Here is a 22,042-nt window from a genome sequence, read left to right on the forward strand (position 1 = left end):
GATAAGATTGCAGGGTTGCAGCAAAGTGTGTTATGGGTGCAGTACTGTGAAGAGTTGTGCTGTCAGCTTTAGTTAGCACTAAGATCACTAACTTGTTAATTTTAACTCTTTTTCTTTTCTGTTTAAGCTTTTCTGTGTGAAAGCTTTCACTGTACGGTGAAAAAAATCGATGTTTAACTACTCTGAAATTATAAGTGGCATGAAATAAAAGCAACGTATTTGCCTCTTTTCAAAAACCTTTCAAAGTTTAGGGTTGCCAAAACACTATCTGAAGGAAAAGCATCACAGTTGACTGCTTAAGCATTTCTTTCTAACAAATGCACCAAAGAAAGAAAAACATTACTCATATGCATGACTAAACAATAATTCAACTGTAAAAATAATCATGAAGTCTTTTGCTTAAGATTTCCAACTATTTTAATATTACAGCAAATACAAAGTCTGTTCTGGGAAGTACTAAGTAAATCTCATAGCTAACATAAAAGAGACAGAAGAAACAATTACAAATTAATTGTAAGAACTGATGTATTTTGGGCACACAGCAATTCTGTCTAAATGGAGTAACATTTAATATAATGGTTCACATTTCAAAGCAAAAAGTTCGAATATTGGTGGTGCATTTCATTCCACCAGAGGATTTTTTTCAGACCCATGAACCAGCAGTTATGCCACGTTTTCAGTCAAGACAGTTTAAGTGAAGCAACAACTTGGAATGGTAGTACACAAAACATTTAAAAAACCATAAGGAATATACCTAGTATTGTCATGTCAGAGTCAAAAAAATGGCTTCAATGAATTAAACTATTAATTTAAACCAGGAAAAAATGGCATCAATAATTTCCAAAACTGAGTCAGTTATTCACTAAAATGAAATTCTTTGAAAGTTAAATATGTCCTCTTCAGATATAACTGAATACAGTAGTCAGGGCACTCATGAAACTGGAGAGAAATGCTACAAAAGTAATTATGTATTTGGGGAAAGCAAAAGTAATTATGTAATTGGGAAAATGACTGCAGTGTTTTTTCGAGTAACCTGACTGAGCTCTTTCCACTTCAGCCTTGGGCTTCTCTCGATACAAACTACAAAATGAGATTCGATCATTTGCATTAAATACACAAATCTCATCAAAGAGATGAAAAAATATATTCTTTCATTTGTTCAGTGTCCATAATTTCATTATTTATACTAGCCTCTTATGTTTACCACTTCCATTTACTTTAGCTTCATTTGGTGAGTCTACTGTTGAATGTGTTGCTTCTTTTTTATAGTGTTGTAAAATGTGTGACTTATTACTTCATGCATATGTATGAATAAATTTGTATACATAATTTGCTGTAAAAGAAATTCACAATTCCCATAGAGACAGTTTGCATCTCTGTACACAGTAAAAGCAGAACTTGTTGCAAAAAAGTGAGACCCATGAAACACAGTTATATGATCTGACAGCGGCAGATAGAAATAATGATGTGTTGTATTCTACATGACACATACAACATGAACTCAAACCCATAAACCTCTTACTGTGAATAATTGTATGATGAAATTTATCACTAATGTGAACAACAACAACAACAAAACTGAAGTAAATTTCAACACTGCAGTCGAATCCTACATGTTTCAAATGCAGCACAAATTCATATGATTAATCTGAGCATCAAAGATTCAAAACTTTAATCTGAGCATCAAAGTTCAAAACTTTTTATTCGAATTTGAATGTTACAAAATTCATAAATGATCTTTATGATACAGGTTTATTTGTAAGCACCTCCAGGGCTACAGAAAATGGCTGTGTGGGAAACTACAAGACATACTGAAAATAAACACGTATCAATGGATAGAGCATCTCTGCAAATGTAAATTCATAATATGTGCTGAGATTTGATTGCAGAGCCACTAACGGTAGCTTTGTCAGAACATGAATACAAATCACGGGCTCCGTATTGTCACACTGAATTAGTCTGCACCTGTAGGGAGGCAACATCGCGAACGGATTTCTGAAGTGGGCTGCTGTCGTCATGCCTTCCTGGGCAGTAGCAACTTCAATTAATTGCTTGCACGTGCCCTTCCACTCACATTGCTATTTGTTGTACCACAAATGATGCCTATATTGAGCACCTGTAATGTGAGTTAAGAACTTGGAGAGATGCTCTATCCACTGATGTGTATCTATTATCTGTATGTTTTGTAGTTTCCACAACGCCATCTACTGAAACCCTGGAGGTACTTTTGAGTAACTCTGTGTAGCTGACTTTCAAAAACTAATAAGTCTTTCTGATAAGCTATCTTTAATATAATGGACAACAAAAATCATGTTCTTCGTACTCATATTTTCCTTACCGACAACATATCTTTAACAAAATCAATTTATGTTGCACTAGACATCTACACAACTTGCAAATGTTACCATCATTCATAAAATAAATAGATATAATGTATTAATTGAGAAGGGAAAAAATGCAGACACAACTTTGAGAGATAAGAAATTGATCACATGATTTTACTGTTTGTTGATGTGAAAAGTAAAGTTTTCATTACTGCACCATCAGTTTCTCAGGACCGTTAATTTGTGATGACTCCTAAGAACAGCAGATGAACAGAGCAAAATTATGGAAGGTTCATTCTCCTTTCATGAATAGTCACACCTAAAAGTGATAACAGCTGATGAAGTTTTAGAGCCAATAATTAGCACTAACACTACAAAAATAAATATTTCAGAAACTATCAACAATTTCACTGAATCTCAAACTGATCTTTCACCTTCTTCTAGTCAGAAATTAAATCACCTATCTACAGTGAAGATTACTCATTTTTGGCATAATAGTACCATGTGCCACATTCCTCCAGAATACAAAAACAGCACTGAGTACTCACTTCATTCATATGCTGCACTCCCTTATAGGAGTAATTACTATGATAATATATTGTCTCCAGAACCTGATTATTATAACTCATCACAGTATATTGTCTACATGACTAGGTGAAAAAGTCTTTGCAGATATGTGGCGTCAACTCACAAATTTATGTGAAATTATACATGGCTACACATTTCACAGAATAAAGTAAACAATCACAATAGGTTAAGTACAGCTTTTGACAAAACAGAAACTATTTTCATTAAACATAAATAATACTGATGCCTTTAAACATCTCAGGGAATTGTGTGTTCACAGCAATGAGTTTGCCAAGCAGGGCAAACTACACTCCACACAATTGACCCATAGATTGGCACATGCTGCATGGTAGAGCTGACCTCCATATTCGAGAGCACTTGTATTGCCACTCCCTCCCTCCATGGCTGTGAGACATATACCACAAACAGGATTATCAGCGAAATCTAAAGATGGCAGTTCCCGATGGACCTGTAGTGGAACAGATATTTTCATTTTCATTACATACAGGCTAATACAATGCACAAGAAAAACCAAAAACTTTGTACAACAGTCAATTGGACCTGTCAACTAACATTACCACTGGAAACACTCCCCAACACCACAACAAACATGGAATAACCAATACCGCAAACGGAAAGTGAGGAGCGGGGCTGGTGTTATTGGTTAATACAAACCATTCAGAAATGCACAGAACTATGACTTTCAACACATACTTATGTTTTTTAAATGGAAACGTGTTATAATTTTTAGCATAACTGAAAATAGAAAAAATACTTAATCGATTCCGTTTCTTACACTGTAAAATGCTAATTACATCCAGAGTAATTTGTAACACAAAGTTGACACTTGATTAACTACTCAGCAGTTCAATCATGTGTATTGGAGAGAATCCAGTTAATTTGGGATAAAAAAGAAACAGTGATGCAATGTAGATATAGAAGAGACTTGAACAGAACGTTACGTCCACATGCTAACATTTTTATTGGTATTTTTCTCTTAAGAGTACTGTATGGCAGTGATTTGTTACAAGAAAATTTACATTAACATGAGAATTTAGTTAAACTTACAAATTTGTTTTCTGTTTTCAACTACAGTATGTAAAAGAGTGTGTCCTGATATTTCACGCCAATAAATGTTCAAAGTGGTGCCCATCATTTGCTGCACACATTTGCCAACTACCGTGTAATGAAGGTCTTACATGATACAGTACATCTGGTGTAATGTTACCACAGACTGCCTCAATACGATGTTTCATATCCTCTGGGGCTGTAGGCACATCATGGTACACATTCTCCTTTAACATACCCCACAGAAAGAAGACTAAAAGTGTAATATCAGGAGAACGGGCTGGCCAATTTATGCATCCGCCACGTCCTATGAAACGTCTGGTGAACATTGTGTCAAGGGTCAGCCTAGTATTCATTGCAGAATGTGCAGGAGCACCACCACGTTGATACTACATACATCTGCGCGTTTCCAGTGGGACATTTTCTAGCAATGTTAGCAGATCATTTTGTAGAAACTTGATGTAATTTGCAGATGTGTGGGTGCCTTCAATGAAGTGAGGACCAATGAGATGGTTGCCAATTACTCTGCACCATACATTTACATTCCACAGTTGCTGTCGCTCTACCTATTGAAGGCAGCGAGTATTGTCCACGGACCAGTAATGCATGTTTTGCAAATTCACTGCACTGTGGTTTGTAAAATCTGCTTCATTGGTAAACAGGTAGAACTGCAACGCATTCTCTGTTAATGCCCACTGAGAAAAATTCACTCAATTATTAAAGTCATCTCCATGTAATTGCTGATGCAGCAACACATAATATGGGTGAAATTTGTGATGATGAAGTATGCTCATTACACTACTTTGACTCATTGCACTGCCTCGTGTGGGTTCATGGAAACAGCAGTTAACACACAAACTGCACCTGCTTCTCCTGTGATAGGTTTGTTATGGACCCGTTTGCATGTTATGACCATACCTGTTGCACAAAATTGTTTGTAAATGTTTTCAAACATGTGACACATTGGATGATCTCTGTCCGGGTACCTTTCTGCACACAACCTGCAGGCTGCAGCTGGATTTTGTCTACACTCGCCATAGATGAGTATCATCTCTGCCTTTTCAGAGTTAGAATAAACCATTTTCACAGTTCTTACAACACTGTATACACTGTTGTACTTGTGACCTTCTCACATTTATACTATGTGTACTTCTGTTCTTACTTTGGTACAGTACACTCTCACAGACATCCAGTAACACAATGTACTACAGTTATTCTGAGTACAAGGACTAATTCAGCAAGCACTACATGCAGACACGGAGACAACCAAACTAGTAAACATCGTAGTCATCGTAAACATACCCCTACAGATATTGGTCGTTATAACACATGACAAAGTCTGAGGTTTCAAGCATCAACTTAACATTACAAATTCCTCTGGATGTACTCAACCTTTCACAATGTTACAAACAGCACTGATTAAGTATTTGTTTCTATTTTCAGCTGTGCTAAAATAATAACACGTTTCCATTAAACAACAATGGTAGTTTCTGAAAAATCTCAAAAATGTGCATTTCCTTGTGTTGCTATACAACGAAATTCAGGGGTGACATATTCTTTGCCGGAACTGTGAACCACAAACACTGATTGGCTATGAAATAAGTTACATATCCAAAACACTCATGCCGGTAACTTATGAAGATATAGTTTTGTTAAGCATCTGAAAATTCTCAAAAAATAACCTATTTCTCACGTAACTGTATAATGAAATTAGAGAAATATTCTTTGAATGATTAAATTATTCCTGAATTGAAGTGGTAAGAATAATTCACAAATCCACATCGGAAGAAAGAATCATCTTTATGATTTATATATCTTATAAGGCTATTTTTATTCAAATATCATTAAGTTATTAATAATTTTTGGTAACATATTTGGGAAAAAAACACTGATCAAAATTTAATTTTAACAAAGTGCGGACACTGAATGGAGCTGTAGTGTATGCGGGAAGGGAATGAGCAGCTGACAACTGTGCCTTCTGGCATACACTACAGTTCCACCAGGAGTCTATGTGGGTTACTGATGGTGATTCTCTATGGTCTTTCAAGAATGAAACTGGTGACCACAAATAAAACAACTTTTTTGTGATCAACACTGATTATTTTATTACAATTAAATTATCACTTGAGTTTTAGAGGATTTTCAGTTGCTGCTGATTTTTGGAGAATAATTAACATTCAGTCACTCTTAAGAAAAGGTTTCAAGTGATGGTTTGTGATGTACAGGCATCCACTGAAATTGATCATTTTGTGCTCACCAGAATATTCTGCAAACAGGTGGTCATACTGGCTTTTGTTCACTATTTGGCATTGTAGAAACTGGCTGGTGGTAAAGCCCACAAACTGCACACTGATTGAGGCACATTTGCACACAAAATGATGTTATTCTCAGATGCTGTATTGTATACCACTGCCAAGACTAGACTGTGATGTGCTATAATGATGTATGCGGCACATCTTGTGTCTGTGTCTTTCACACAGATATGACCTTTAGGGCAAAGGGTTGGGAGCACAAGTGACATAAAGCAGACCAGGATGTATCATAGAAGGGTTAGCAAAAAATTTTGGAATGATTAGATAAGATTTTTGTGAGAACATGTCAAAATTTTTGTGGAATACATGGTTTGTTGTTTCACTTCAGGTATTGAGTAATAAAGAGGATTTTACCTAGTGTACATAGGTAGAGAATTAGAGGCATGAGAAGAGTGTCAAAGAAAATCTGTTCGCCCATCAGGTTTGAATGTCAGTACCTGTCTTTGAAGACTATAGTTAGGGATAAGTGAAGGCTTTTTACTTGGAGATTTGCTGTCAACATGTGGCAAAACAGTGTGGGAAAACATATTCTTATTCCACAATAAGACTTACAACAGGTATACAGAACTTATTAAGAGCAATGTGCAAGCTTATTATGTCATGTGATTCACATAAAAAAGATTATTCCATGTATGGAATAATAATTTCTTACCGAGATATCAGCCTTGTAATAATATACATGAAGACCATCCCAAACTTGGTCAACTTCACAAAACAGAGATTCCAGCTTCTTTGATTCAGCAGATGTAAGTTTAAAGGCATGCTTCACCCTCTGACAGACACCATATACCTCCAACAGATCTACAAGAAAGTAAATTTCAGATATAACAGAAAACAAAAGAAAAAACACATTTATAAAAAGAAAACTCAGCATGATTGCCTATTAAATATGAGATATTGTTTATTATCTTTAAATGCAAACTGATATAAAAGGCGGTGTGGAGAGGGGGGGGGGGGGATGGGGGAGGTGAGGGGGGTATCAGAACTGAAATTTTAACAACCAACCAAGTTATACAGGTGCCATCACATTAGAGGCTACACAGTACTGCTCATAAAAGTAAAGAACTCTTCTAATTGTGAGTGTAATTGAAGGAGTAACACCTTCTTGGCTCTCAGCATACAGTCAAACACACAATAAAATTGTACTGTGTCATTCATAGGGTTACACACTAGCAAAACCAATGACGTTCTTATGGGGTATCAAAAGCAGAAAAGTGGTAAAGAACATCCAAATGCCCCAGTAATTAATATAATCATTTGGTGGCATAGTCGACAGGCTGGAAATTAACTGTGTGACAGCAGGATTTGGTTTGTAATAATTTGTTTAACCTACAGAAAATGCAAAATAAAATGAATGTACATCTCATGGTTTTCAATAAGATAGTTTTGGAAGTCAAAAGGCCACAGCATGTCATTTCTTCACCACTTAACAACTAGTCCAAAGATGTCTGATTTCAATGTCCACCTTCAGTCTATAGAGGAGTCTACAAGATATGTAAAAAATCTCACTGTCTGCCACCTCCAACAGGCAACTAGGGTGAATGGTCCAAAGGTTATCACAAGCTCTTGCCATTGGGTCAGACCCATTTTCTCACATGGACCATTTCATCTCTACCCAGACAATTTCATTGAGTTGAAGTCTGGTGCAAGGGTAGGCCAATAAAGAAGAGATAGATCATTCCATTTTGCAAACCACTACTGTACCACCACTGATACATGGTGGAGACTGATCCTGTTGGAAACAGATTAATCCCTTAGGATACAGTTATCACACTGACGGGATATAATATGAGTATAATGAACAGCATTAAAGTCTACTGTCCTGTTAAGCATTCCAAGTTGCATGCAAGCATCAAGGCCACAAATGTCACAGTCACAGTGCCACTGTCAGCTGACTCATGCATATATATTTGGGATCAAAATAGTCACTTCATTGCCTATATACTTTTACTCAATGATCATTTTTCTGAGGAAAGAAGTGATATAGTACATTGGAAAATATTATGTTTCACAAGTCAAACATAAACATGACACTGTCCTTGATAAGCACTAACTGATACAATTTATATTTATCATAGATGACAGTATGTTTGCTTTGGAGTCCAGCCTCCCAAAGCCAATACCAAGTTGTACCCATCAAGTAGGAAAACACAGTAGAATGTTTCAATTGTCTTTGTCTATTATACAACATATGGTGTGTTTCCAGAAATAACTCACTGCTTTAGATAGTTAATCTATCCAGAAGAATAGTGCTACCACATCTAGGAGAATCTCTAACATGATAAGTAATTTTATGAAACAATTACTTCAGAGTGATATTCTACTCGAGTTATGGTGATCCTATATGGAAGTTAAGTGGTTAGTCTCACTAAATTTGTACCTATACACCTACAAGTGGAAACAGAAAATGAAAGTGTAATGTACAGTTTTGTTTACCTGGTGATGGACAGTCATTTTAACTGAATTAGTATCCTGTGATATTTCATTATTACTACTTTATCTTTTTTCATTAACATTATTAATCAGCTAAATGAAACTGATGCTACAGCAGAGTAACACACAGTAATTAATCCAATCCAATCTAACATGAGAATAAACACGACTGCATTCTGAATTCTAAGTCTGATGCTGATAATTTGCACAAGTTACCAACAATGTAGGCTACAGGAGGAAGTTCTCTACTGTTCAAACAAACCACTGCTGTACATGCTAGTAGTGTAGAGACTACTGTGTTAAAAAACACTGAGATTTTTCCAGTGTTCAAGGTAATTTACTCTGAAATGTTTTTTCCGTTTGTATGCTAAAAATACGCGACTATAATAAAGCAACAACAGTTTACTTCACTTTTTGGCACGCCAAATATAGCAGTTTTGTTCCAAAATATTTTTGCTACCTAGTTATTGGAGGCTGCCAGTTTCTGAATGTCCAACACTCCAAGGAATTCCAAGGACCTCCCCCTCGACACCAGGCACCAGTTGCCACCCACATTTTCACATTGCAGAGACCACTAATGGCCTACATTATCTACTACCGCTCACTGATTAGTTGAGTGCAAAATATTTTGTTGCTGTAGATAATTTATCTTGGAAAATATTTAATATAAATCTGGGGAATACAATTCAGCATGTGTTGAATAGAAATATAGGCTGACTGTCCAATCTGAGATCCATGAATGGATTCATAATTAATTGAAGTGAATAAAGTGGCACAGCAGGTATTTAACCAGATTTCATCCATAATTGCCTATTTTTGAACCTACCTAATGTAAGAGGGTTAGAGAACTTGGTGGTTTGTAATGCCACTGTCAGAAAATTTTGACAGAGAGACAGCAAAGTTAGAGATGTGCCAATTATTCAAGATCAAAATTTATTTTAAAAATAAAATGAGTTACACAAATGTTAATATTTCAAACATCACACAAGAGAAAGAATGTTACACTCTTCTGGCCAGGTGCAATCTTAGAAGAGAAATGTTTGAGAATTTTCCCAAACATGTGGAAATATGAAGTTGGTAGCAGATGTATAAAGTGACCCTATTGACAATTTATCCAATGTTCAGCAGAAACAATCAAATATCATAACCACAAAAACATAAACTAAAAACTGAATAATCTGAAGCAAATAGAAGAAAGTTTGTAATTCTGTTCTTCCAACATTTTTCTCCTCCAGAGCTACCACAGAAAAATTTTACTAATCAATATGTTCATTGTTTCCATAATTTTTCCACTACTATTTACTTCCATAATAATAAATGAAACCAAAATTTATGTCAGTTACTGCCCCAACAAAATTTCTGAGGAATAGATTTTCTAATTTTTTTAATGAAATACACTGCCGGAAAAAAATGCAAGACCATCATGGACAAGGTCATTTTATTGACAAGTGAGGAGCTGGCAGGTAGTTCATCACTGTAAGAGTATATGGTAACAAATTCAGACCACATAAAACATGGCACAGTAAAGGGTGGCTAAGCAGCAGCATCAGTGCACAGTGCTCCTTCTGGCAGCAACCCAGCCGTGTGGTCTCACATGCAAAACATCATAAAGGTGCCGAATGGTATCCTGTGGTAGATTGTCCCAAGTACCTTCCTCCCTATGTTGCAGTTTGGCAATGGTTCTAGCAGGCCCTGAAAAACAAGTTCCCACCTGATGTGCCCCACACATGTTCAACTGGAAAGTGATCTGGTGATCTAGCTGGTCAGGACAGTAGTTGTACACCACAAAGAGCACATTCAGTCACAGCAGCCATATGTTGATGTGCATTGTCCTGCTGAAAAAAGCACATCACCTTACTGTTGAAGAAATGGCAGTAGCATTGGGATAACAGGCTATGTAATGTACCAGGCACTGGTTACTTTACCCCTAGTGATGTGGGATAGGTATATTCCCAGTGGGTGGGAACTTATAAAATGGGAATATTGCCGGGAATATTTCTTTGGCCTGGGAAGATTCCCAAAAATTGGGAATTTATGAACATTTTTAGATTTTGATTGTTTTAATTCTTATTAGTAGTAAAAGAAACTTAAAACTAGGTTAACTAAGTAAATTCATACATTTTTAATCCAAGATTTATCATTCCATGCATTAATTTCATTGCAAATTCCATGCAAAACATCATTTACCGTAAGTCTGGAAGAAAAATGATTTAAAACATTCGCTCTTTTTAGGCAAGTTGAAACCCCCACATTTTTTGGAATGAAATCTAAACTTACAAAATATTTCTCTGAAGGCGTAATTCTCAACCAGCAGTCATCTTTAGTATTTTTTAATTTTTCCAAATGAATGACTAGAGGTGTTTCACTTTCAGAATTCAATATCTTCTCATTTCCTGTGATGAATTAAGATACCTAAATTTATTTTCCGAAATACTGCTATCACTTTCACTTTTAAAATGGTTAATTAATACTTTACTATGCTCTATGTCAATAATATCACTTGTATTTTCAAGGAAATCATAAATGTCTGCCAGTTTATTCACATAATTTTCCCCAGAAATGTCATTTTCAATGACAAACGTTTACAAAATTTGCACGAGTTTAAAATAAACTTTACAGCCTAAAATATCTCTGACATCGACAGAAAACTTAACAAACTGAATAAACAAACTTCCCTGTGTATTTTAGTGGCTTTAGTTACTCACTAGATGGCATATCAATATTATAAACTCCGTTTTTCTAAAGGCTGATTATTTCGACATTGGCAATTCTAGGAGACGTAAGAGTCATAAATTTCGAGCCTTGGCAGTTCGAGCTAATTCTTTGATATGTGTTTATTTCTAACAAGGAAGTTAAGTCCAGATCCATATAAACCTAAATATAAAACCTATCCAAATATTTTATTTATAATTTAAAATAGAAAATAGGAGTACTCAAATAAAAAAAAGCACTAAAATAGCTAATTAAGTTGAACATAACCATGGTTTAGGTCTTTAGGGTAATTTAATTACAATGAGCTGCAATGGGAAAATTTACTTCTTACAAGATAAAAGAGGGAATTTCCCCCGCCCCCTTGAAAACTGCTTCACTGCAGCTTTCAGAGAGACAGCCATATCGTTTTTTCAGTTGATAGTTGTGTTTGCAAGTTAAAGAAACAGTATCATTAGAACTTTGTGCAAGAGAAAAGTGTGAAATTGTAACATTTAAGTGGCAGGTGAATCAAATAGGACTGCCTCCTATTTTGTTCATTGTTGTGTTTTCATTCATTGTTGGAAAATGGTCAAGAAAAAAGGGGCAGTTTGGGACTTCTTTAATATCAAAGGAAAAGGTGTTGTTGTACATATTGTCCTCAAGAATACAAGCAAGGTAATTCAGTTATAATGGAAAAGCACACAAAAAAATATATCAAATGCCCTGCAGGATTGCGATATATTCTCACTGTCAGCAAACCAACACTTGGACCACCAACCACAAAGGATATCAATCAACCATTGACAGTGCATGCGCATTAAAATGTAGGCCACACTATCCAAGGTCAAGCTTTTTTAACCTCGGCTGGTTTAAGTTCAGCTACATCTCCTTTCAAGCCACCAACACCACCTCCACCAAAGCCTCGCCCATGTCCCCCTATCTGAACACTTTTCTAGTTTGGGATCAGCAACTATACCAAGTTACAGCCCATGACCATCAAGAGGAATAACTGCATTTTTGGATCAATTTGATAATCAAACAAATGTAAGTTTAAATAATTTAAGGCCTACTATTCTTTGGTATGAATATGGGTGGTTTGTAGTAGTCTTTTTTGTAGCCTATTATATTAATAATAATTATTTTTTTACAGGAGATGCTGAACCATTCCTTAGCTAAAGCAGTTTTTGTAAGCGGATCCCCATTATCTTTGTTAGAGCACCCACTGTGGATAGATTTTTTTTTTTTTTTTCAACGATTGAAACTTGCATGTAACTTACCGTCAGGATTTCGAATATCTACAACTTATCTTGCGGCTCAGTATACAGAAATGAAAGGAGAAATAACAAAAATAATTCAGGAAACAAAAAATTTACATCTTCAATGTGACGGCTGGAGGGATATCAGGAACGAGTCTATAATTAATTCTGTGATTTCAAAGCCAGAACCATTTTTTGTAGATTTCAAAATGACCAAAACCGAGAAACATAATGCCAAATACCGGTTAGAGATCATTAGATCTGCCATCGAGAAGTATGGTCCTGATAAGTTTTTGGTGGTTATTGGCTGCTTCAAACATGAAGGCAGCCATACCACTGTATCCTCATATAGTACCATCAGGCTGTGTTGCTCACCTTCTCCATTTACTGTGTGCTGACATCTCAGGATGCCAGACTGTTCAAAGCTTCTTTGCAGAAGTGATAACTATAGTAAAGACTATAAAAAACAGTCACACATTGAAAGCTTTGTTCAATGAAATTTCTTCTGAGAAAAGGCTCGAAGATCGAATATCTCTGAAGTTGCCTGGGCAGACCAGATGGGGCAGCCACCTTTTTTGTTTCGAGAGCTTGCAATCGAACAAGTGGTCCTCCAAACACTGGCTGTCAATGAAAAGGCTGATCTAGATCCATAAATTAAAAGGAAACTACTAGGCAATGCTGTGTTTTTGGTTAGAATAGAAAAAACGATACATCAGCTGAGATAAATTGTTGATCTTATCACATCCATTGAATCAAATAACCCACAAATGCATAGTGTTCAAGAAATTAAATGAACTAGAGGAAAGTATGAAGGAAAACTTAACAACATCACCCATGCAAAAATCTGAAAAAAGACAGTCATGGAGAAGTTCATTGAGAGAAAAAAAATTGGCATTGCACCAATCCATCTCACAGGATTTATGCTGGACCCTAAAATGCAGGGAAGTTTGCTCGACCCTAAAGAACTAGATGCCATAGTTTTTTGTGCTCAGCATATGTGTTCGGACATCTTGAAAGTAGGCGAAAATTTTGCTGACTACAGAGGCAAGGAAGGCTTATTCTCAAGAAAGTTTCTTTGGGAAGGGATGGACAATAAGGATAAAATTATTAGGCCTCTGTCATGTTGGAGGGGGGGGGGGGGGGTTGACAGGTACTTGTGACTTGGCAGATGTAGCCATAAGAATATTGGGGGCACCAGTAACTTTGGCTGCCACAGAATGTACATTTAGTATGTTTTCTTGGTTGCATTCCAAGAAAAGAAACCGTCTTTCTCCTGAGTGAGCAGCGAAACTACCAATTCTTTCTTACGACTGGTAGCTAATGAATGCTCCACCTCCAAAAGAGGAGAAGAAAGAAACAAGCAAGCAAGCAGAGGGTAACCCAGGGGAAACAGGAGGACAGGAGGAAGATGAAGGAATTCTCGAGATTGAAGAAGATGAGATCGAGTCAAGTACCTGTAAAGATGATGATGACTTTTTTGGATTTGGAAATGTAGAAGGGTCAAGATGATTTAATGGACATTGAGAGTGACAATGACAGTGACTAGGGAACTTAAAAAAGATTGAATATGGAAAATAAAGATGCTGTATTAAACCTTTTGCCTTTTAGTAGTTTTCATTTGATTTTTACATTTTACATTCTGGTTATTCTTCTGGTGCTTTTATTCAATTATAATATATTTTGAACATATAAGAGTGTTTGTGTTTTTTTAAATCAGACAATTACCACACCGACCTCTTAATTTGAGCGATTTAGTTTTTAAAATTATAAATTCCCAGGAATTTTATTTAATTATAACTTAATGTTAAAATATATTTCAGTTTTTGAGTTTGATTTAGCCATATAATTACTGATTCTATGGTTTTTTGAGCATCTTGCTAATTAACCATAAATTCCCAGGAATTTATGAGTTTTGGCAATATTCCCTGGGAATATTTCTTCGATTTTAAATTCCCAGGAATTTTACAACACTTTTTACCCCTCAAAAACACCAAATGTGACTGTGTGTTGTAACTGATGGCTCCACCACCATGAAGCCTGAGATGGGACCTGTATGTCATGGGCAAATGCACTCTCGAATATGCAGCCTACCAGGTCTGCACCATACACGTGTACATCCATCACTTGCAGACAGAGAAAACCTACTTTTATCACTAACAACAGAGCGCCACTCCACTCTCGAGCTGACTATTTCATGACACCAAAGTAGCCATGATTGGTAAGTTCCAGGTGTCAGTGGTAGCCTGACCAGAGGCACATGTGATCTTACTCCCGCTGAAAGCAGATACTTTGCAAAGGTCCCCGATGACAGCAGGTGCAACATGTGCCTAAATTTCAACCCTGATTGATGTTCAATTGGCCGCCACTGCTCACAAAATGTGTCAATTTTGATGTGTCTGTATTAAATGTGTGTCCAGAACCTGGTCTACAGGTGTGACCACGTTCCACAGACCACTGTTGAAAGCAGCGACACATGACCAATACAATGCTCCAACATGTGCTGCAATCTGTCTACACATCTGTACAGCTTCCTGCAGGTGCACAATGTGATCCCTTTCAAATGGCTGAAGCTGTTCAATAAAAATATGACTCACTGATGGGGCATGTTGTACCCCAGAATGAACGTTGTAAACACTTTTCACCTCTAAACCCAGTACAGTTACTGCCTGGAGAGTCAAAAAAGGAGGGTGCACACAGACCTGATCACTGATAACTGTGACAAATGAATCACTAACACTAAAATCCTTCAGTATGGACATATTATAATCTGATGCAACAAAACACAGTCCTCCACCACATATACAGCAGCATATCCAGTTTTGCAGCAATTTGTGTACTGTTATGTGTATGTAGAACATCTATGGATTTTCAAATTAATTATTATGTTGCAATCTCAATAATAAACTACTAATGACACACAGAATTGTGCTGAGCAATGGCCAGGCTCTGAAGAATGAAAACCTAATATTCTTAAATTACAAGAATGAAGAAAATTCATAAAATGTAACATTTCATTTTACTCTAGCTTTATCTCCTCCTCTTCCTCTGGTGCCTTCTTTTCTTTTCTTTTCTTTTCTTTTCTTTTTTTTTTTTTTAATCTGATTTACTATCTGCCAAGAACTGGCTGGTATAGCCTATTATTAGAATGAAGATTTTTCCATTTTAATTCTTCAGATAATAGCAGAAAGAACATTACACTTGTCAGTATTGGGATTTCTCACACAATATTTTAAATTCAATCATCATTAATGTAGTATCTTACACAACTAGTCTTACAAACAATCCACTTTTGTTAAGGACAAAATATCGACTTCATACAAGAGACTGGCAACTACCTCTTATCGCAGAAAGATGTAAAACTGTTCACTCAACAAAACTTAAAAATGTTGTAGTCTTTGTCTTATAATCAATGAGTCAAAATGAAGGCAGTCTTGTCAGGGAAGTAACAATGTGTAGTGATGTGAAACTGAATGGTACATAAGCTCTGTTATATGTAAAACAAATAGAAAATTTCTATTCATTGGTAGAGTACTGGAAGCTATAGCTTATCTATGACAGAAAGTGTATACAAAACACTTACGAAGTTCATAATTGGAGCTGAAGTGTATAGATGCCATAGGAAGTCAAATTAGCAAGTAACTAAATGGGTTTAAGGACCAGAGTGTGGTGATATATATGATCATGGCCCTGTTTCCCCTACAGGAAGGTATGAATCCTGACAAATATCAGCTCACAAATACTCAAAGAAACACACAAAATATGTTGTGAAAACCAACTTACAATGTTGCAAGCATCATTCATATATTGTTGTTGTGGGAAGACTAATTTGATGCAGCTCTCCATGCTATTCTATCCTGTGCAAGCCTCTTCACCTCTGAATAACTACTGAAACCTACATCTTTCTGAATCTGCTTGCTGTTTTCATCTCTTGGTCTCCCGTCTACAATTTTTACCCCCCACACTTCCCTCCAATACTAAACTGGTGATCCCTTGGTGTCTCAGAATGTGTCCTACCAACTGATCCCTCCTTTTGGTCACATTGTGCCACAAATTTCTTGTCTCCCAAATTCAATTCAGCATTTCCTTATTAGTTACATGATTGGCCCATCTAATCTTCAGCATTCATTTTTGCACCACATTTCAAAAGCTTCTACTTTATTTTTATCTAAACTGTTTATTGTCCATGTTTCACTCCCATACATGGCTCCACTCCAGGCAAATACCTTCAGAAAAGACTCCCTGACAGTTAAATCTATATTTGATGTTAACAAATTTCTCTTCTTCAGAAATGCTTTCTTGCTATTGCCATTAACATTTTTCAGCGTGACAATTATTGAACTATATGAAACAAAATCATCATAACTTCTGAGCAGTTTGTGTTAGGACATTCAAACTGCACAGTTGGCTTCGAGGCATAGTGGGAATTAGTACGCATGTGCATGGTTTGGTTTAGCAATGAAGCCCACTTTCATTTGGATGGGTTTGTCAATAAGCAAAATTAATGCATCTGGGGGACTGAGAATCCACATTTCACAATCGAGAAGTCTCTTCACTGTCGACGTGTGACTATGTTGCGCGCAATGTCCAGTCACAGAAGAGTTGGTGCAATATTCCTCAATGGCATGAAGGTTTTGGAAGAAGATTTCATCCCCATTATCCAAGTTGACCCCGATTTCGACAAGATGTGGTTCCTGCAAGACAGAGCTCAACCCCATCGAAGCAGGAAGTGTTTGATGCCCTTGAGGAGCACTTTGGAGACCATATTATGGCTCTGGGACACTGGCATGGGCCTCGATTAGCCATCATAGTCTCCAGATCTGAACACAAGTGACTCCTTTTTGAGGTGCTATGTTAAAGACAAGGTATACAGCAATAACCCCAAAACCATTGCTAAGAAGAAAATAGCCATTCAGGAGGTCATCAACAGCATCAATATTCTGACACTTCAGCAGGTCATGCAGAATTTTGCTATTCGGCTGTGCCACATCATCACCAATGATGGCAGAAACATCGAACATGTCTTAACCTAAATCTGAATATCTGTTGAATAAAGTGTTTGCATGCTGTAGTTTGTAACTAATTTACATTTTTTTTCATATAGTTCAGTAACTGTCACCCTGTATATCCTCCCTACTACGACAGTCATCAGTTACTTTGCTGCCCAAATAGCAAAACTCATCTACTAATTGAAGTGTCTCACTTCTTAATCTGATTCCCTTGGTATCACCTGATTTAGTTTGACTACATTCCTTGTTTTGCTTTTGTTGATGTTCATCTTATATCCTCTTTTCAAGACTTGTCCAGTCTGTTCAACTGTTCTTCGAAGTGCTTTGCTGTCTCTGGCAGAATTACAATGTCATCGGCAAACCTCAAAGTTTGTATTTCTTCTCCCTGGACTTTAATTCCTACTCCATTTTTTTTCTTTTGTTTCCTTTACTGCTTGCTCAACATACAGATTTAATAACATCGTGGATAGGCTACAATGCTGTCTCACTCCCTTCTCAATTACTGCTTCCCTTTCATGTCCCTTGACTTTCATAACTGCCATCTGGTTTCAGTACAAGTTGTAAATATCCTTTCACTCTCTATGTTTTACCACTCCTACCCGCAGAATTTCAAAAAGAGAATTCCAGTTGACATTGTTGAAAGTTTGCTCTAAGTCTACAATTGCTATGGCCTTGACTTAACCTATCTTCTAAGATAAGTTTGTAATGCTGGAAATGCATATCCTCCTATTTCCATCTATTGTACTGTAAAGTTTCTCCTTTATTTGTTACCTAAGATTATATATATATATATATATAATTGGTTTGTTTTGTAAATATTATTTGTATTTTACACTGGGTCTTGCATAGGGAAAACTATGCTATCGAACGAATACATCGATAGGTCGTGTGGAGAACCAAAGTGTTTAGGATCTTTGGTAGTGTTAACTCTGCCGCATGGAGCGCGAGCAGAGCAGAGAGAGTCTGGCTGGAGTAATGCTGTGGAGCAGGTGTGTTGTGTGACGGTCCCAGGAGTTGCCGCGCTTTCGGGGTTTGGCAGCATGTAATTGCGCTCGACTTGCTATGATAGTTTCTGACACGGCGTCGCGGACGGGAAGCATTAGCTGGCATACATCAAGAGCCCATTTTGCCTGGTGAGCGTGTCGAGAAGAAGGCGCGCCAACATCCAGCTTCTGCAACAGCGATGGCCGACAATGAGTGACTGTCGCCACCTCCTCGATCGACGGCTTCAAACCTTCAATCAACCAACAAGGAAGACTGGAAGCACGTAAAGTTTTAGAACTGTATGGCAGACCTCAGCTTTTCAAACTGTTCCATTTTCATAACAAAATTACAGCAACTTAGCATGAACCTTTGTTGCTCATTGTCCCAATTGCATTATCAAGCAGGGTCCCTTCCTTTCCCGAAATGAACCCGAGTGTCATTGAAATTCAGACGCCAGCATTAAAGTAATATCCCATTTCACTGCTTTAATTTCAAAGTTCAGTTAAGGTATTCATAGCTGGCTACAATATTTAGATTACACAAGCACAAATTAAGAGTGCGAGTTTTGTTAGCATATTTTAGCTTACCTGTGACTGCAGCTCAGCTTGGTACGTACTAAATTTTACTATTGTTAACTGTTCAGAATCATTTAATTCAAGTTCAAAGTTAAATCTCTTATTTCTAAATTGCGTAGATTCAAGTAGCTTTGAAATGATTGTTGAGGTAGCCCAAGACTAACCTTATTTTATTGAATTTCGTAGTGCTTCAGAAACAAAGTTCACTATTAATTTCAGTCACTAAATTAACTTTCAATTTTCCGGTTTTATTAATTCTTTTGCTAAATTACGTCAGAGTGTAGCGCAATTTATTACTTCTGACAAACATTTAGTTTTCACACAACACGTGTCAACCTTCAGTTGCCACGCTTTTAGTGCTAATTATATGTGCATTAATCTTTCATTTTCAGTTATTATAGTAGTTGTCCATAGGACTGGTGACCGTAATTTTCCCCAAATTTCAAATATCTAATTAATGCCAATTAATTGTTAATGTAACGACTGCACATTTACCTTCTTTATTAATTTTACCCTTTTCTCAAAATTAATTTTCACCAATTTCATTTGCATTTTTCCTTTCATTAAGATGTAACCCTTTCCTCCCTCTTTACCGACAAATTAACTTCGGTGACGATTGCTTTTCCCAAATTCCATTAGGTGCATGCAGTTTAATTTTTCACTGTCATTAAGGTCGATAAGTGAGGGGGAGGTTACAAGTTGTAGAGTCACTGTTGCCTCGCGTGTTCCTACATTTCTCCGGAATCCAAGCTGATCTTCCCCAAGGTTGGCTTCTACCAGTTTTTCCATTCTTCTGTCAGGAATTCATCTTAGTATCTTGCAACCATGACCTTTAAACTGATTGTTAGGTAATTTGCACACCTGTCAGCAACTGATTTCTTAGTACTGATTAGTACATTCTTCTTGAAGTCTGAGGGTATTTTGCCTGTCTTGTACATCCTGCACATCAGATAGAGGAGTTTTGTAATGGCTGGCTCGCCCAAGTCTATCAGTAGTTCTGATGGAATATCATCTACCCCCGACACCTTGTTTTGAGTTATATCTGTCAGAGATTTGTCAAATTCTTCCTGATTATCATATGTCCCATCCCACTTTCATCTATGTCCACTTCCCTTTCTATAATATTGCTTTGCTTACAAGTTCATCTCCCTTGTATAGGTGCTCTATACACTCCTTCCACCTTTCAGATTTCCCTTCTTTGTTTAGGACTGGTTTACCATATGAGCTCTTAATATTCATACAGCTGCTTCTCCTTTCCCCAAAGGCCTCTAATTTTCCTGGAGGCAGTGTCTATCGTTTCCCTAGTGAAATATGCTTCTAAATCCTTACATTTGTTCTCTAGTCATTCTTGCTTAGCAGTTCTGCACTTCCTGTAAATCTCTTTTTTTAAATGTTTGTATTCCCTTTCTCCTGCTTCATTTGCTGTATTTTTAAATTTCCTCCTTTCATCAATTACATTCAATATCTCTTGTGTTATCCACAGATTTAAACTAGGTTTTGTCTTTTTAGCTATTTGATTCTCTGCTGCCTCTACTATTTCACCTTGCAAAGCTACCAATTCTTCTCCTACTTTATTCCTTCCCCCTGTTCTAACCATCCATTGCCTAATGCTCCCTCTAAAACTCCCAAGAACCTCTGGTTCTTTCAACCTATCCAGGTCCCATCTCCTTAAGTCCCTACCTTTTTCCAATTTCTTCAGTTTTAATCTACAGTTCAGTTCATAACCAATAAACTGAGGTGAGAGTCCACTGCTGTCCCAGGAAATGTCTTACAATATAAAATCTGGTTCCTAAATCACTGTCTAAAGATTACATAATCAATCGAAAACCTTCCAGTGTCTCTTCCATGTATACAGCCCTATTTAATGATTCTTAAACCAACTGTTTAAATTATGCTCTGTGTAAAATTCTAGCAGGCAGCTTCCTCTTTCATTCCTTTCTCCCAGTCCATATTCACATATTATTTTTCCTTCTCTTCCTTTTCCTACTATCAAATTCTAGTCCCCCATCACAAACATTAATATGCTTCAGAGCCCAATTAGCAGCATAGTTTTTGAATGGTAGTAGTGGACAGAAGGGTGGCTGAGCCCAGGGTTTTGGATGGCAAGCTGATCCAATGAAACAAGCCACTTGGTGATAAAGCACTGTCGTAGCTAATGCTCACCTTGGATGTCAATACCATGTCAATCTGCGAAATAATTACTAACAACTGCACAACTGACTCTGTTGCATTACAGTTTCATAACAATGTGAGAATCACTTCAAACATTAGTTTCAAAATGTTCACAACTGCAAATTTCTTCACTTTGAGTGTACCATAAAACTGCAACTGTTCTTATATTTTGTTATTGTAGCATTAAAATGACATCTCTGGAGTTACTTTTACATGTGTAACTGCAAATAAATAGTACTTATGCAAAACTCAACAAATTTTTCAGTCATTTTTCAGTTTTTTAAATTTGCAACTATAATATTCTCGTTTACTGTTTAAAATACACTGGCCATCTCAAAACATAAAATATGCACATAAAGAAGTAAGTTCCAACATGGCCTCCAATTGTTGATTAATGGAACCAAGTAGATTGTAATGAATATTATCCAACATATTTAAGTGCACAAAGAAAAGATTTTAGAATATTAGATCTAAAAACAATTTCTTTTCATGTGCTACAATTAACCACACAATACTATTCATCAATGCTGGACAGCACTTTCTAACAGAGTTTTAGCCCTATCCCACACCTCAACAGTTTATTTACTAACAGCACTTTCTTTCCATACATATTGTTTCCACATATCTAGTCTGCCCTAATTCAGGACTGCTGGC

The 22,042-nt window shown here is 36.6% G+C and overlaps 1 protein-coding gene across 2 annotated transcripts in view; it reads right to left on the reverse strand.

The window, feature by feature from the left end:
* Positions 1–1,685: 1,685 nt before the first annotated feature.
* The window catches only part of LOC126249366 (synergin gamma-like), a 173,491-nt gene continuing 153,134 nt past the window's right edge, over positions 1,686–22,042 (reverse strand). For both annotated transcript variants that reach the window (XM_049951021.1, XM_049951027.1), the window contains 2 exons: positions 6,924–7,072; positions 1,686–3,360 (listed from right to left, as the gene is read on the reverse strand). In XM_049951021.1, the coding sequence (XP_049806978.1) occupies positions 3,166–3,360; positions 6,924–7,072 (344 nt within the window). In that variant the 3' untranslated portion in view covers positions 1,686–3,165. The remainder of the gene's footprint in view (positions 3,361–6,923; positions 7,073–22,042) is intronic.

This window comes from Schistocerca nitens, chromosome 1 (genome assembly GCF_023898315.1).
Source record: "Schistocerca nitens isolate TAMUIC-IGC-003100 chromosome 1, iqSchNite1.1, whole genome shotgun sequence".
Classification (NCBI taxonomy): Eukaryota; Metazoa; Arthropoda; class Insecta; order Orthoptera; family Acrididae; genus Schistocerca; species Schistocerca nitens.